The sequence below is a fragment of the Orycteropus afer genome, unplaced genomic scaffold (genome assembly GCF_000298275.1).
Source record: "Orycteropus afer afer isolate SDZICR_OR568_19922 unplaced genomic scaffold, OryAfe1.0 scaffold00327, whole genome shotgun sequence".
Taxonomy (NCBI): domain Eukaryota; kingdom Metazoa; phylum Chordata; class Mammalia; order Tubulidentata; family Orycteropodidae; genus Orycteropus; species Orycteropus afer.
Window position 1 is genome coordinate 2,873,048 of NW_006921914.1, and position 17,659 is coordinate 2,890,706.

The following is a 17,659-nucleotide window of genomic DNA, read 5'->3' on the forward strand; positions in this document are numbered from 1 at the left end:
AGCTCTGGCCCAGGGTAAAGCTCAGAAGGCAAAAAGGGATAGGAAAGAAAGATGAATGGAAACAGGAAACACAGGAAGGAAGTAGGAAGATTGGTATTACATTGTGGCTATTGTAAGCAATGTCAGGAAACAGAATGTGTTAGGACTTGTTGAATGGAAAATCAGTGTGCTCTGTAAACTTTCACCCAAATTACAATAAAAAGTTTAAAAAAAATAATGTCCTATATGACGAGTAAAAATAATTTATTTCGTAAATCTCAGTTCTTGAGCCATATTTTTTAATATTCTCTGTAATTAAATGGGAAGTACAAAAAAAGCACTTCTGCCCACCTAAAGTACAAAGTACAATAGTTATCCTGAGGAAAAGCACTTGTGTGATTTACTTGTAAGCTGCACAAGCTGCTTTCTTCACGGAACATTATTTTTACTTGAAAGAATGGCTGATATATAAACTATGATTATTCAGGCTTGGGTATTTGGCAGACATTTACATGAAAATGAACAAAGTAAGTCTTTCATTTCAAAGGAAACAACTGGCAGTATTTATTGGCAGTGATAAAATTTGAGCTTTCAAGTGAAAATTAGAAGTTTGGAAAATTTGTGTGTTTGAGCCTGATACCTTCCCTGTTCTTAAGACTTCTGATGAGATTGATGGTAATATTAATGAGTGTAATGTTTAGGTAGTGTATAATGAAATGTCAACATTTGGAAGCTGTGTATAACTCAGTAAACCAGCATTTTCCAAATGACCCAGCATGATGTTACAAAATCACAAATAGGTAAACGATCTATTCAAAATGTGAGATATGTCGATGAATTTTAATGGAATAGAATACAAAGAGTTCATTGATAAAAGCTTTCAAATTCCCCATTGCAACTAACCCTTAGGAAACTGCCACTTGTCATGTTTTGGTATCGTGTCAAAGACAAATATCCACAGTCTTCTGAAAAGGTTATTAAAATACTCATTCCTTTTCCATGTACATATCTGTGAGTCTGGGTTTTCTTTTTCTATTAAGCCAGAAATATTACAGAGATTTTTAGAAACATAAAACAATGCCACTCTTCTGTATTTTTTTTTTGTGTGTGCGAGGCAGTTAGGCAATAGAGTGATTTTTCTTAAAATATGTCATTATGTTAGCATGTGTAAATAGATTAAATTGTGTCCCCCTGCCAAGAAAGGTAAGTTTGAAGTCCTAACCTCTGGACCTGTGAATATGACCTTGTCTGGGAAATAGGGTCTTTCTTTGAAGATATTTTCAATATAAGTTAAGGACATGATAAGGAATGTTGTTGGTAGGTGCCATTGACTTGGCTTCAAATCACAATGACCCTGTGTACAACAGAACGAAATACTGACTGGTCCTGTGCCATCCTCACAATCCGTGCTGTGCTTTGAGCCCATCATTGTAGCCATTGGGTCAGTCCATCTCATTGAGGGTCTTCCCCTTTTTTGCTGACCCTCTACTTTATGAAGCATTATATCCTTCTCCAGGGGATGGTCCCTTCTGACAACATGGCCAAAGTATATGAGACCAACTCTGGCCATTCTCGCTTCTGAGGAGCATTCCCTCTGTACTTCTTCAAAGACAGATTTGTTTGTTCTTTTAGAAGTACATGATATTTTCAGTATTTTTCATCAACACCGTAATTCAAATGCATCAGTTCTTCTTAGGTCTTCCTTATTCATTGTCCAGCTTTCACATGCAAATGAGGCTATTAAAAATACCTTGGTTAAGTCAAGCACACGATAGTCTTCAAACTAACATCTTTGCTCTTTCACATCTTACAGAGATCTCTTGCAGCAGATTTGCCCTGTGCAACACAGTACAACGTCTGATTTCCTGGCTGCTGCTTTCATGGATGTTGACTGTGGATCCGAGTAAAATGAAATCCTTGACAACTTCAGTCTTTTCTCCACTTACTGTGAAGTTGCTTATTGGTCCAGTTGTGAGGATTTTTGTTTTCTTTATATTGAGGTATAATCTATACTGAAGGCTGTAGTTTTTGATACTCATTAGTTAGTACTTCGGGTCATCTTCACTTTTAGCAAGCAAGGTTGTGTCATCTGCTTGCTATGTCACAGGTTGTTAATCAGTCATAAAAACGTACTTCCGTTGAATTAGATCTGACTCATAGCGACCCCTCCTTGGGTTTCTGAGGCGGTATCACTATGGAAGTAGATTGCCCAACCTTCCTTCCAAGTTTGAACCACCAGCCTTCTGGTTATCAGTCAAATGCCTTAGGTCGTAGGGTGGGCATAATCGATTCTGAATGATGATTTGACCTTCTACCTTCTAGAACTAAGAAAATTATCTTCTTTAAAGTCAACTTTCCTTGTGTTTTGTCATGGCAGTCATAGGAGACTAAGGTAGCATCTTATGGGTTTACTATTTTTTAATGAATTAACAAGCATTTAAAATTCTCTGTTTTAATTTCCAATATAGTGAATATTGATAGGTACATTCCAGATGAGCAAAAGCTCTTTGATGTCCTCTAATTTTTAAGAGAGACTTAAGGCTAACAAGTTTGAGAATTGCTGTTCTATACTAAGGGTGTGGCAGTAGGAATGAATGTGAAAGGGCAGATTTCAGGGAAAATTGTAAGAGGCGAATTCATATGACCTGGTGTCTAAATTGAACTAGAGGAAAAGGCAAGAGGTGAAGGTTCCAGGTTTTAAGTTAGCATGACTCAGATGGTGGTACCTATCTTAGTTGTCTAGTGCTGCTATTACAAATACTACACATGGATGACTTTAATCAACAGAAATTTATATGCTCACAGTTTAGGAAGCTAGAAGTCCAAATTCAGAGCAACAGCTTCAGGGGAAGACTTTTCTTTCTGTGGGCTCTGGGGAAAGGACCTCGTCGCCTTTCAACCTGTGGGCTTGGTGTTCCTTGGAGTTATACATGTGTCTTGGCATCAGTCTTCTCCCTGGGTTTAGAAGGTTCTCAGTGTAGGGACCCCCAGTCCAAAGGACAAGGTCTGCCCCCAGCTCTCCTTTCATAGAGGTAGTTAGGTCCCTCTGATCTCTACTGCTTGCTTAATCTGTAATATATCTCAAAAGAGATTGCCTCAAAATACAACCTAATGCTTTAGAGTGTATCCTGCCTCATTAACATAATTGCCTCTAATCCTGCCTCATTATATAAGAACTCCACCCCCTCCTTGGTTTTCTGAGGCAGATCTCTATGAAAGTAGATTGCCTAGTCTTCCTTCCGAGGAGTGGCTGATGGGTTTGAACTGCCAGCTTTCTGGTTAGCAGTCAAGTGCCTTAGGCACTACGCTACCAGAGCTCCTCATTAACATAATAGAGCTTAGGATTTACAGCACATGTGATAATTACATCTGATCACAGAATGGAGGGTAATTACACAATATTGAGTGAGAATCATGGCCTAGCCAGGTTGATGCATATTTTGGGGTGGACAGTTTAATCCATAATAGAACCCTTTTGACAGGAAATTTAAGAGAAGGAGCTACTTTTGGAAGGAATATAATACGTTTGAATATAGATATCCAAAGTTTGAAGTAATGACGCATCCTGTAGAAATTCACTGAATGCTACATACTTTGCCAGGCATTGAACTAGTGTTAAGAATACAAATGAGAATAAAACATAATAGCTAATATATGTGAAGTTTATATGCCAAGTCTGCTTCCATAAAGATTTACAGCCATGGAAACCCAATGGGGATTGCTATGAGTCAAAATTGACTCAATGGCAGTGAAAAGTGCTTTATGTACACAATATTTTATCTACTCTAAGGTGTTATCATTTATAAGCTGCACAACTTTCTTACAAACCAGTCAAAAAGAATGCTGCCATTTAAACTATGATGTGACATGGATTGTGGGACTAGTCCTCTCTTCAGAGATATTAAAATGAAAAAATAATTGTGTTAGAATATATAAACTTTTTAATTTTTTTTTTTTTAGTCCTGCGGGTCTGAGAGTTGTTTTTATTCTTACATAAATATTCTTTAAACAGAAAGTTTAGTACTTAACCATCTTTCATACCTGCGCTGCCCATTTGGTAGTCATTAGCCACGTGCGTTTGTTTAGCCACATGAGGCTACTGAGCATTAGAAGTGGGGCTAGTCCAAACTGAAATGTGCTCATGTAAACTACACACCAGATGAAATAGTTTCAATACACTTCATCCTCATGACACTGGAGCCCTGGTGGCAAAGTAGTTAAGTGCTGGGCTGCTAACAAAAGATTGGCAGTTTGAACCCAACAACCATTCCATGGGAGAAAGATGTGACAGTCTGCTTCTGTTATGATTTACAGCCTTGGAAACCCTATGGAGTAGTTATATCCTGTCTTAAAGGGTCACTATTAGTTTAAATTGACTTGATGGCAATGGTTTGTTTGTTTGTTTGTTTAATGTTCATGACAACCTTATGAGGTACGCGCTTCTTTGTTATGTGCCATCGGGTCAGTCTGGCTCCTAGTTACTCTGCGTGACAGAGTAGAACTGACCTATAGAGTTTTCTTGGCTGTAGTTTTTGCAGAAGCAGATCTCTAGGTCTCTCTCCTGAGGAGCCAATGATTGTGTTTGAACTGCCAACCTTTCGTTTAGCAGCAAGGGTTTAACCATTGCACCACCAGGGCTCCTTACATACTCTTATCCTCTTCATTTTGGAGATGGAATCTGAGGCACAGAGAAGTCAAATTTACTTAGGGTCATAGATGACATAACTGAAGTATAGAAAGTTAGTAAGTTTGCTAAGGTAACCTACCTACTAAGAGGCCAAGCCTCAAAGATCTTTACATGTGGGGTGAGAGATAAGTATAATATGACAAATCCTATGATAGTGTCCACAGGTTTCATTGGGATTATATAGGAGAATATATAGGATAGTCTGTCCTCTTTAGCACAGTGGAGTTTGCCTCAGTTTCACACCCATTTACTTAGGGTGTATCTCTTGGGGCTTCCAGTTTTGTAATAGATTCCCTGCATAGTCCCTATTTTGGATGGGCCCTAAGCTTTATCTACCAACTACCCTATCCCTCCCTCCCTGTGAAACTATTGATGTAGAAGTTCAGGTTCTCTAAGGTTTGGCAGAAAATCAAGTTACAGAAAATGTTCTTCAACAGAGAGACACCCTCTCCTGACAATAAGAAAAAAGGATGGATGTTGATGTTAATATGTGGCTTAGTAGGGGACAAAGCAAAGGGAATTTCTGCCCTGTGGTTTTGAATTGTTTTCTTTCAATTTTCCACTCAAGTAGGAGGCAGCTGCTTTTGTTGAGAATGGGGAGAGGAAGGTAGAATAACATGTTTGAGGAGAGAGGGCAAATTTTGAAATAGCTGTTGAGGTAAATGGGAATAGTATAGCTGATTGGAGGTACAGAAGTTTTGAAGGCCCAGAGAGGTTAGAGAGCATGAATTTCTGATATTACTAATATGCAGGGATAAGTGATATCTCCAGTTTAGGACAAAGGGCTTGTGAGTGATTTAGCTGATAGACCATGGAGTCTAGAGTGAAAAGGGAAGAAATTGAAGACAGAAGAAGGTAGATTGGGAGAACAAACATTTGAAGTTTGAAATACCTTGATGATATTCACAAAGTATATTGAGATTAAAAGGTGGAATGGTAGGAAGTTGTAGCATTGGAGTTAGTTTACGATTTCAGAAGGGGTCCAAAATAATGACCAGGAGGTGATTGTGAAGTAGACCAAGGTTCAGAGTGATCATGGGGTGATCTGATGTCTTTGAGATCTGCTTCTAATGGTTCACACTCATGATCCTTTATTTCTTTGTGTGTTTTGTGGGTTTTGACTGTGAGATGCTTGTTTTCCTTGGAAATTTATCTCTGAGAATTCTTTGAGTCCTGGAAATATGGTTGATCTCCAGAGAGGATTTAGATTTGCTTCTCCCACAAGCCTGGAAGGTGTAACTCAGCTGGGACCACTCTAAATTCTCTACTTGAGTTTTTTTCAGTCCACATCAATAGTGTAAATTGAAACTGCAGACCTTTACAGGGCTGGTTTGTGGTAACAAAGTCTTGGGAAAGGCTTTAATTTCACCCAAAGGTGAAGACAGTCAAGTTTACTTGCTATCCTCTTTAGCACAGTGGAGTTTGCTTCTGTTTCACACCCATTCACTTGGGGTGTATCTCTTGTGGCTTCCAGTTTTATAGTAGATCCCCTGCATAATCCCTATTTTGGATGGGCCCTAAGCTTTATCTACTGCCTACCCTATCCCTCCCTCCCTGTGAGACTATTAATGTAGAAGTTCAGGCTCTCTAAAGTTTGGCAGAAAATCAAGGAGAAAGCTTGTCCGACATTCACTGTTTCTTCTTTCCCTTTGTTTTTTGGAGCTTCACACTTTTTGCTTTCATGCCAGCTCAGAAATGTGCTTAAATATTGGATACAATATAAAAAAAAAAATAGCTGAATTGGCACAAAAGTAGGCAGGGTCATTTGGGGTATCCATTATACAAGATTTCTGGAAATGGTAGTCAAGTCACTGGAATTGAGAAGATCATTAAACTGTATGGCCAAGGTGATTTGTTGACATGGACATTGAAGTTGTTTGTGATGATATGTTGTTGTTGTTGTTGCTGTTATGTGCCATCGAGTCGAACCTGACTCATAGCGACCTCTCCTTGGGTTTCCGAGGCGGTATCACTACATAAGTAGATTGCACAACCTTCCTTCCGAGGAGTGGCTAGTGGATTTGAAACACCAGCCTACTGGCTAGCAGTCAAGTGTTTTAGGATTTGAAAAGACTGAATTAGATGCCATATGATTGCTAACAGGAAGGCTGGCGGTTCAAACCAAAGGAGGGTTCTCTATGAGTTGGAACCGACTCAACAGCAGAGAGTACTAGGAAGTTTGTAGTGAACTGTTACCATATAGATACAGTAGAGGTAATAAGGTTGGGTGGCCTAAGTCTCAAAGGAAGTCCTTTTCTATACAAAGATGAAAGAGTAGTGACCTTGTGTCGGTAGTAAGAATGGCTCATCCTTCCTTGCCCTGTGGTATATCGGAGTACTTGAATGAGTAGTAGTATGTGATTGACTCTCTCTTACCTTTGACATCTCTCTTAACCTCATATGGTTTCTGCTCATAAACTGACTAAATTGCATTACAAATGAATTATGAGTTTAAGCATTGTGGTAGTAAAAGTTGTTTCTCAACATGGCTGGGCCATTATTTTGAGTGGCTTGGCAGCTGTGATATAGTCATTCCCCATGATGAGACTGGATGTGGTGTAATCACTTCCATGGTGAAATCTGCTGTGAGGAGTTAATCAGTTGAAGGGGAGTTGCCTTTGGGGTGTGGCCTGCTTCCAGTGTATATATGGAAAAGATCCTGCATTTGCCTTATTCCTCATCTTCAGTTTCTGGACTTGAACCAGTGGCCTGCTGATCTTGGGACTGTTGCCTTCACAGTCTATGAGCCAATAGTCTGCTGATCTTGGATTCATCAGCCTTTGCAGCCAGCAGCCTGCTATCCCAAGCCAAACTTACTGCCATCAAGTTGATTGTGACTCATAGCAACCCCCATTGGGTTTCTAAGGCTGTAAATCTTCACAGAAGCTGGCTGCCTTATCTTTCTTCCATGGAGCAGCTGGTGGGTTCTAACCAGCAACCTTTTGGTTAGCAGCCAAATGCTTTAACCACTATACCACCAGAACTCCTTAGCAGCCTGCTATAAACCAAAAAAACCAAACCCACTGCCATCGAGTCAATTCTAACTCAGAGTGACCCACATTTGGTTTCCAAGGCTGTAAATCTTTATGGAAGTAGATTGCCTCATCTTCTCCTGCAGAGTAACTGGTGGGTTTGAACTGCTGACCTTCTGGTTAACAGACAAATACCTTATCCATTATGCCACCAGAGTTCTTGCTGATCTTGATTTCGCCAGCTCCTGCAGCTGAGTGAATCATAATCCTCCAGCTTGTTCCAAAACCAAAAAACAAACTCACTGCTGTCAAGTCAGATCCGACTTGTAGCGACCCCTCCTTGTGTTTTCAAGGCAGTGTCACTACCAAAGTAGACTGCCCAGTCTTCCTTCCGAGGAGCGGCTGGTGGGTTTGAACCACCAGCCTCTGGTTAGCAGTCGTATGCCTTAGGCCCTATGCCACCAGAGCTCCCCCAGCTTGCTCCAGTGGGCCTTGAAAGGCAGAGCTGAAGCCCAAGGTCAAAGGGGCCTCCACCCAGCCCCAAGAGCCGACACTCTGAAGTTGGACTAATAGCCTAGTCTTCCCCTAGAACCAGCATTGTGAATTTGGACTTCTAGCCTCCTAAACTGTGACAGAATAATTTTCTGTTTGCTGAAGTCATCCACTTTTGATATCTGTTACAGCAGCACTAGAGAACTAATGCACATGGTTTCCTTTTTCTTACAGTACCTCAGTAGACTGCATTCTTCCACACAAGGACTGAGCCTTTTGTAACGCAAGTTCTTGGTGTCTCAGTTTTCCAGGGCTGCTGTAACAAAATACCACAAATTAAGTGGCTTTAAAGAACAGAAATTTATGGTTTCACAGTTCTGGAGGCTAGAATTCCAAATCAAAGTGTTAGCCATGTTGATTTCTTCTGAGTGCTCTGAGGGAAGCTGATCTGTGGCTCTCTTCTAGCTTCTGGTTTATCATGGCAATCTTTTTCATTCCTTGATTTTCAGTTGCTTCGGCCTTGGTTGTCATATGGCTGTTCTTCCTCTGGCTATGTATCTCTGTCTGTTCTGTTTTATAAGACACTACTTAGATGGGATTAAGACTCACCTATTCCAGTATGCCCTTATGTTAACCTGGTAACATTTCAAAGACCTTATTTCCAGACGAGGTCATGCTCATAGATACAGGAATTAGGACTTGAACGTTTCTTTTGAGTGGATAAAATTCAGTCTGTAACACTTGGTAGCACAATTCATAGCACATAGAATATAAAATTCTTGAAGACAGGACTTTTTGTCTTTATTCGTTGCTCAATAAATATTTGGTGAATGAGTAAATAAATAGAGATTATTTATAATGTTTGAAATGAATTGCAATCTACTTGAGTTTTTTTTTAAGACATTGATTATTTATTAAAGATGGTTGGGGAACATCAAATAGGGTTTACTTGTAATACTATATCAAGAAGCTTTTTAAAAGCTCTTAAAACATCTTTCAACCAATTTCTTTTCTGACACTAGTAGTCTCTTCACTACAAAATTCCTCCTCAGCAACCAACAAAATGTCCTTTATGTTTCAATGATTTTTCCTAAGCAGCCAGTCCTCTCTACTGCATCTCCCACCTTTCCTATAGACTTTTCAGTATGTTGTTGATGTTCTTTTTTTTAAATTGTGCTTTGGATGTAAATTTACAGAGCAGAATTTGTTTTGCATTCAAGAGTTTGTGTGTGCATTTGGTTTCACTCCCCAATTACCATCCCCAGCCCTAACCCACTCTCCTCCCCTCCCTTTCCTGTGACCCCCGCCCCACATACCCTGCTTAGTTATACACTCTTGTCTGTCCAGGTTTCCCTCCATGTGAATGCTGCCCCTCTGGTGCCCCATGGTCAGTTGCTCCAAGGGGTGTATCCCCTTAGAGTAGGTGGGTGCAGCATCCTGGGCTGGGTGTTCAGCGTGTAAGTCTTTCTGCTGTTGGACTGAGAACTGGTCCTTAGGAATAAGTCCTATCCCACGCCTGAAGGGTATCCCAGGACCATAGCCTTGGGGGTCCCATCAGACTCCATCCAAGCAGTAATTCTGGTCATTATGGTGTTTTAAAATTTTGTTCCACATTTTTCCTCCCACTCTATCCAGGATCTCCAGTTTTGATCCCTTGCCAAGTGGGTGGCATTGGTAGCCGGGCACCATTTAGTTCTTCTGCTCTTGAGGTCCATCATGCAATCTACTTGAGTATTTTTTATGAAGCTGTCTCTTGTTCAGCTTGACAGGAGTGAAGGGGATTTTTTTTTCTATCCTTTTAAAAATATATCTTGAAGTATTATATATATATACAGAAAATTTCCTGTATCATAAATGATTAGCTTGACTAATCTTCACAAACACATTCATGTAAATATGGCCCAGAACAAGAAATAAGGAGCCTAACTTTTAAAACAAGTACTTCAGAAAAGTCATTTTCATATAATTTGTTGGGAGCCTTACTTTTTAGTAACTCAGATGTGGTTCAGGAAGTACCCTGGTTATAAGTCTAACTTATAGACAGCTTCTACTTGGCCTTTAATGTTTAGATAAATTTGCCTTCACTTTGAAATGATTGAACCAACCCCTACTGTTCCAGGGAGTCCCGGGACCCTGAGCAAGGGTCCTTGACTTCTGCTGACAAAGAATTGAGCAGGAGAGGCAGAGTGTCCACATGATTCAAAGTTTATTAAAGAGAAAGTGGAAGGGAGGGATTCACAAGGGAGAGGGGCTCCAACATATGTTAGCCTCCAGTTTCTCCCTGAACAAAGGATTGGCTTTCTGGGGTTTATAAACTGGGGCAGAAAGAAAGGGCTTCATCTTTATTCATGGAACGGGTGGGGATTGGAGCAGTGTTATGAAGCCTTTGGGGCACTGGTTTGATTCCCAGTAGGTGCTTTAGGGGTTGGATCAAACTGGCTTGCCTGCAAAACAAACATTCTGCAAAAACATCCTGCAAACAGTAAAGGGCAGAACTAGGGGAAAGTTGTTTGTTCTTTATGTCCTGTTCCAGGATGTAAGCTCCCAGCTAGGCTTGGTTTTAGCTTTGTGATTTGGGCTTTCATTTAACCCTTTGGGTCCTGCAGCCTTCTACCTATCTCACTGGTGTGAATGATTATATGCAAGGTTTAGAACTAGTTCATTCCAGTTGGACCCCTACTGAGAATTTGCATTTCCACCCTGTTGTTGTTGTTGTTATGTGCCGTGGAGTCAGCCCCGACTCATAGCGACCCCTCCTTGGGTTTCCAAGGCAGTATCACTACGGAAGTAGGATTGCCCAACCTTCCTAAGATATAGTGAATCAGAATCTACATTTTAACAAGCTTCATAAGACTCACCTGGGGAACTATCTTGTTATATGCCCTGGAGTCAGACCCGACTCCTAGCAACCCCTCGGGTTTCTGAGGCAGTATCTCTACGGAAGTAGATTGCCCCATCTTCCAAGGAGTCACCTAATGATCTTGTTAAAACATAGATTTTGTTTAAATGTAGATTCTGATTCAGTTTATCTGGGGTGGAAACAGCATGAACCACTTGAAAGCCTTGATTGATACTCATTTCATACTCAACATGTGCTAAGGGTGTGAGGGAATGAGTTGTTTACTGAAAACTGTTTTGTATAGAATATGGCTGACTTAGTCTGGGTGGTTCAAGCAGTTTGCAATTGACTGCTAACGGAAAGGCTGGAGGTTCCAAGCCCCTCAGTGGCTCCATGGAAGAAAGGGCCTAGTGGTCTGCTTCCATAAACATTACAGCCAAGAAAACCACAGCAGTTTTACTCTACTCTTCTGATGTAACACATGGGATCTCTGTGAGTTGGGGCACAACTTGCTTGCAGCTAACGACAACAACAACACGGCAGACTTTGTCATAATGTGTATTCTTTCCTTTAAAAAAAAGATTTAGAGACACTAAATCCATGTTTCTAAATACAGGAGAGAAAATGTAGAATACTGTAGACTTTAAAGGGACCTCTGGTAGCATAGTGCCTAAGGCATTTGACTGTTAACCAGAAGGCTGGCGGTTCAAACCCACCAGCTGCTCCTCGGAAGGAAGGTTGGGCAATCTACTTCCGTAGTGTTACTGCCTCGGAAACCCAAGGAGGGGTCGCTATGAGTCGGGCCCGACTCGACGGTACATAACAACAACAATAAATAAATGATTTTAATTTAATGAACTCCAATTTATTAGTTTTTTTAATGTTTTATTTTGTGGTTATCATATTTTTCCTTTATGAAAGAAAATAATTACCACCCGATGGTCATGAAGATAGTCTCTTATGTTTTCTTCTAGAACAGGTGTCAGTAAACTTTTTCTGTCAAGAATTTGATAGTAAATATTTTAGGCTTTGTAGACCTTAACTGTCTTTCTTGTAACTACAAGCAGTCCCCAGGTTAAGAACTAGATCCCTTTCTGATTGTGTGTTTAAATCTTTAAGTGGAATTTTTAGGTAAGTTGGAACAGGTACATACTTCTTATTTAGACTTATTTGTTATTGTTGTTGTTGTTATTAGGTGTCCTCCATTCAATTCTAGTTTATAATGACCCTGTGCACAATAGAACAAAACACTGCCTGGTCCTACACCAACCTCACAATCATTGCTGTGTTTGAGCCCATTGTTGCAGCCACTGAGAAAATCTATTTCATTTATGCTCTTCCTCTTTTTCACTGACTGACCCTCTACTCTACTTTACCAAGTATGATGTCCTTCCTCAGGGACTGGTCCCTCCTGATAACATGTCCAAAGTACCTCAGACTTAGTGTCTCCATTCTTGCTTCTAAAGAGTATTCTGATGTACTTTTCCCCAGACAGATTTATTCTTCTGGCAGTCCATGGTATATTCAGTATTCTGTGCTAACATCGTTAGTCAGAAGCATTAGTTCTTCAGTCTTTCTTATTCTCTGGCCAGCTTTCATAGCATATGAGGTGATTGAAAATACCATGGCTTGGGTCAGGCACACTCTAGTCCTCAAAGTGACATCTTTGCTTTTGAAACTTTAAAAAGGTCTTTTGCAGCAAATATTCCTGATGCAATACATTGCTTGATTTCTTGACTGCTGCTTTGATGGGCATTGATTATGGATCCAAATAAAATGAAATCATTGACAACTTCAGTCTTTTCTCCATTTACCATGATGTTGCTGATTGGTACAGTTGTGAGGATTTTTATTTTCTTTATGTTGAGGTGTAATCCATACTGAAGGCTGTTGTAGTCTTTGATCTTCATCACTAAGTGCTTCAGATATTCACTTTCAGTGAGCAAGGTTGTGTCATCTGCATATTGCAGCTTGTTAGAGTCTTCCTCCAGTCCTGATGCTATGTTCTTCTTCATATAGTCTAGCTTTTCCAATAATTTGCCCAGCACACAGATTGCATAAGTATTGTGAAAGGATACAACCTTGATACACACCTTTCCTGATTTTAAACAATTCAGTATCCCCTTGTTCTGTTCAAATGACAGCCTGTGTACAGGTTCTTCATGAGTACAATCAGTGTTCTGGAATTCCCATTCTTTGCAATGTTACCCATAATTTGTTATGATCCATAAAGTCAAATGCCTTTGCATAGTTAATAAAACACAAGTAAACATCTTTCTGGTATTCTTTGCTTTCAGCCAAGATCCATCTGATACCAGCAGTGATATCCCTTATTCCATGCCCTCTTCTGAATCTGGCTTGAATTTCTGGCAGTTCCATGCCAGTATACTGCTGCAACCATTTTTGAATTATCTTCAGTAAAATTTTACTTGTGTGATATTAATGATAACCAAAAAACAAACCAAACTCATTGCCATTGAGTTGATTCCGACTCACAGTGACCCTCCTTGGGTGTCCAAGGCTATAAATCTTTGCAGAAGTTGATTGCTCCTTCTTCTGTGGAGTGGCTGGATGGTAGGTTTGAACCACTGACCTTCTGGTTAGCCTCATCCACTTAGTCACCACAGATCCTTATATTGATGATACAAAAAAAAAATCCTTATTGCTGTGGAGTCGATTTGACTCACAGTGACCCCTCCTTGGGTTTCTGAGGTGGTATCACTACTGAAGTAGATTGCCCAATCTTTCTTCCAAGGAGTGGCTGGTGGGTTAATGATATTGTTGGTTAATTTCCTTATTCTGCTGAATCGCCTTTCTTTGGAATGGGCACAGATATGATTCTCATCCAGTCAGTTGGCCAGTTAACTGTCTTCCAGATTTCTTGGCATAAATGAGCAAGTGCATTCACTGTTGGATCTGTTTGTTGAACCATGTCAACTGGTATTCCATCAGTTTTTTGTTGCATTGTTTTTCGCCAGTGCCTTCAGTGCAGCTTGGACTTCGCTATCATTGGTTCTTGATCATATGTTACCTCCTGAAAGAGTTGAATATCAACCAGTTCTTTTTGGTTACCCCCCCCCTTCAAAAAAAAGAAAACAAACCCATGCTATCAAGTTGATTCAGATTCATAGTAACTCCCATTAGGTTTCCAACACGGTAAATCTTTATGGAAGTAGATTGCCCTATCTTCCTTCCATGGAGCAGCTGGTGGGTTTGAACTGAGAGCCTTCTGGTTAGCAGTCAAATGCCTTAGGAACTGTGCCACCAGAGCTCATTTCTTTGTGGTACATTTACTTTATTCCTTCTATTTTCTGATGTTTCCTGCATCGTTTAATGTTTTGCCCATAAAAAAAAAAAATGAACTCACTGCCATCAAGTCTACTGCAACTCGTAGCGACCCCTCCTTGGATTTCTGAGGCGGTATCTCTATGGAAGTAGATTGCCCAGTCTTCCTTCCAAGGAGTGGCTAGTGGGTTTGAGCTGCTGGCCTTCTAGTTAGCAGTCAAATGCCTTAGGCACTACACCATCAGAGCTCACTTTTGCCCACAGAATCCTTCAATACTGGAACTCGAGGCTTGAATTTTTCCTTCAATTCTTTCAGCTTGAGAAATGCCAAGCATGTTCTTCCCTTTTGGTTTTCTAACTCCAGATCTTTGCACATTTCATTATAATACTTTACTTTGTGTGGTAGTTAAGGTTATATGTCATCTTGGCTGGGCCTGGTTTTGAGTGGCTGGGTAGGTGGCATGATGAGAGTAGCAATCGACTCCATGGTAGAATCTACTGGAGCAGCTGAGTAGCTGCCTTAGCTGTTTCCCATGTGTAAGGAGAAGCTTTAAGAACGGTCTCTGGTTTTTTGGCATGCTAGGACCCTACATATAGCTCAGTCTTCATTCAGCAGCCTGCCATGCTTTGCTGATCTTGGGACTTTTAATGGACTTGAATCAATGGCCTGCTGTGTGGTTTGGTAGTATCAGGAACTGTGTCTTTTTACTTGTCAGCTTTGGTTTGTCAGCCTCAGCAGCCAAAGTGACGAGATGCCTCTAGCTGCAGTGGGCTGGGAGCAAGAGGCAGAGCTGAAGCCCAAGGTTGAGGCGCTTTCACCCAGCGCCTAGAGCCTGGCACCTTGAACTTGGACTTCTAGTCTCCAAAACCATAAGAACCCTTGTTTGTTCGAGCCATCTCATTTGTGCTCTCTTTTGTTAGAGCAGCATTAGGTAACCAAAACACTTTGTCTTCTCGAACCACTCTTTGAAATTTTCTGTTTGGCTCTTTTACCTCATCATTTTTTCCGTTCACTTTAGCTACTCTCTATTTAAGAGCAAGTTCCAGAGTCTCTTTCGACATCCGTTTTGGTCTCTTCTTCTTTCCTGTCTTTGTAATGACCTTTTACTTTCTTCATTTATGGTGTCATTTAACATTCCACAATTCACCTTATCTTCTGTTGTTCATGTTCATTGTGTCCTATCTCTTCTTAAGATGGTCTCTAAGTTCAGGTGGGATATATTTAAGGTCGTACTTTGTCTCTTATAGACTTGTTTTAATCTTCTTCACCTTCAAGTTGAACTTGCATATGAGCAATTGATGATCTGTTCTACAGCTGGTCCCTGGCCTTGTTCTGACTAATGATATTGCACATCTCCATCATCCCTTTCCACAGATGTAGTCGATTTGATTCCTGTGTATTACATCTAGCTAAGTCCACATGTGTAGTCACCATTTATGTTGTTGACAAAAGGTATTTACAATGAATAAATTGGTCTTGCAAAATTCTATTATGTCATCTTTGGTGGTGTTTCTACCACCAAGACCACATTTTCCAACCACCGATTCTTCTCATTTCCAGCTTTCACATTCTAGTCACTAGTGATTACCAATGTATCTTAATTGCATGTTTGATCATTTCAGACTGCAGAAGTTGGTAAAAAAAAAATCTTGGTTCATCTTTGTTTTATACACTTGAATAATAGTTGTATTAACTGGTCTTCTTTGAAGGCATATGGATATTATTCTATCACTGACAGGTTTGTACTTCAAGATACATCTTGATAGGTTCTTTTTGACAGTGCATGTGATACCATTCCTCTTCAATTTGTTGTCATTGCCCATGTAGTAGGCCATATGATTGTCTGATTGAACATGGCCAATACTTACTTTAAAAGCCTTATTTTAGTACAAGAAAAGGCTCCAAGCCTTTAAAAGGTGCATGTGTAGCAAATGAAGATGATTGTGATGAATTTATTGAGGGTGTAGAAGGGGTGGGGTTCAAGTGTTTAGTGCCATGGCAAATTAACATAACATTAAAGGGGCAGTCTACTTCTGTAATGATACTGCCTCAGAAACCCAAGGAGGAGTTGCTATGAGTCGGATCCGACTTGACGGTGGTGAGTTTTTTGTTGTTGTTGTTGTTGAGGAGTTGTCTGTATATGTCAGATGTTTGTTACCCAGAGACCGCCTGTATTCTAATGTGGTTTTGAGAAAGCAGGTATAAAAAACTCACCACTGATACTGAGTTGATTCTGACTCATAGTGACCATATAGGACAGAGCTGAAAAACTGCTCCATAGGGTTTCCAAGGCTGTAAATCTTATACAGAAGCAGATGCTGCCTCATCTTTCTCCCATGGAGTGGTTTGGGTTACTAGCTGTGAATGCCTTACCACTACACCACCAGAACTCCTGAGAAAGCAGGTATAGTCTTACAAAAGCAGGCAGGCTGTAGTCTGCCAACCTCAATCTAGAATGAGGCCTCAGCAAATAGACATTTGAAATGAAATGTTATAAGGAAATGGGTCACTCAGTAATTAAAAAATTTATTGAGTGCCAGCTCTTTGCAAAATTAGAAACTAAATGGTTAATTGAATTATAATATAGCCACTTACTAGATATTAATCATCACTAAAAATGATTATTTTGAAGAGTAAAGAACATAGGAAAATGCTTCTAAGTAGAAAATAAGGGTAAAAAAATTTTAAGTTTTTATTTTAATAGACATAGACTAATATTGGAAAGAATATGAATTTTTATTAGGTAGAAAGATTATGGACAGTTCTTTTTCTCTTTTGCAAATTGTGTATAACCAAAAAAAGGCCAGACCCACTGCTGTTGAGTCGATTCCAACTCATAGCAACCCTCACTGGGTTTCCGAGGCAGTAAATCTATATAGAAGTAGATTGCCCAGTCTTGCTCCTGCAGAGTGGCTGGTGGGTTTGAACCACTCACCTTCTGGCTAGCAGTCAGATGGCCTTAGTCACTGTGCTACCAGAGCTCCTTAACTTGCGTATAGTGTTTTTGTATTCTAAAAAAAACTGAAAAATGTATTATGGGATGCCAGTTAAAACTTTTTTTGTCACCATTATGTAGTATGTAAAAGAGAAAATTTGTGAAACTGTTGTTCAGTAAAATCCCAAAGCCTTTTTAATCAGTGTAAGACTGACATTAGAGGGAAATGGGTTGCTGTTCTGTTCAAGATATATTGTCATTTCTCTTTTTAAATGTTTGTATTTTAACAGTGCCCTTATGTCTGCCATTTGTTATATTTACTTACCAGAAAGGAGAATGGTGAGTGTTTTCATTCCAATTGTATTGCATTCATTTTGTGGAATTAGCATTTGTGTTAGTCTTTATAAAGTTAAGATAGCATTATTAAGATGATTAATTATGAATAATAAAAATAAATTGATTAAGATAA

At 39.9% G+C, this 17,659-nt stretch overlaps 1 protein-coding gene across 1 annotated transcript in view; it reads left to right on the forward strand.

Annotated features, from left to right (window-relative positions):
- CENPI (centromere protein I) overlaps window positions 1–17,659 on the forward strand; it is a 119,237-nt gene that overhangs the window by 19,215 nt on the left and 82,363 nt on the right. The window contains exon 5 of the mRNA XM_007952194.1: window positions 17,481–17,529. Coding sequence (XP_007950385.1) covers window positions 17,481–17,529 — 49 coding nt within the window. The remainder of the gene's footprint in view (window positions 1–17,480; window positions 17,530–17,659) is intronic.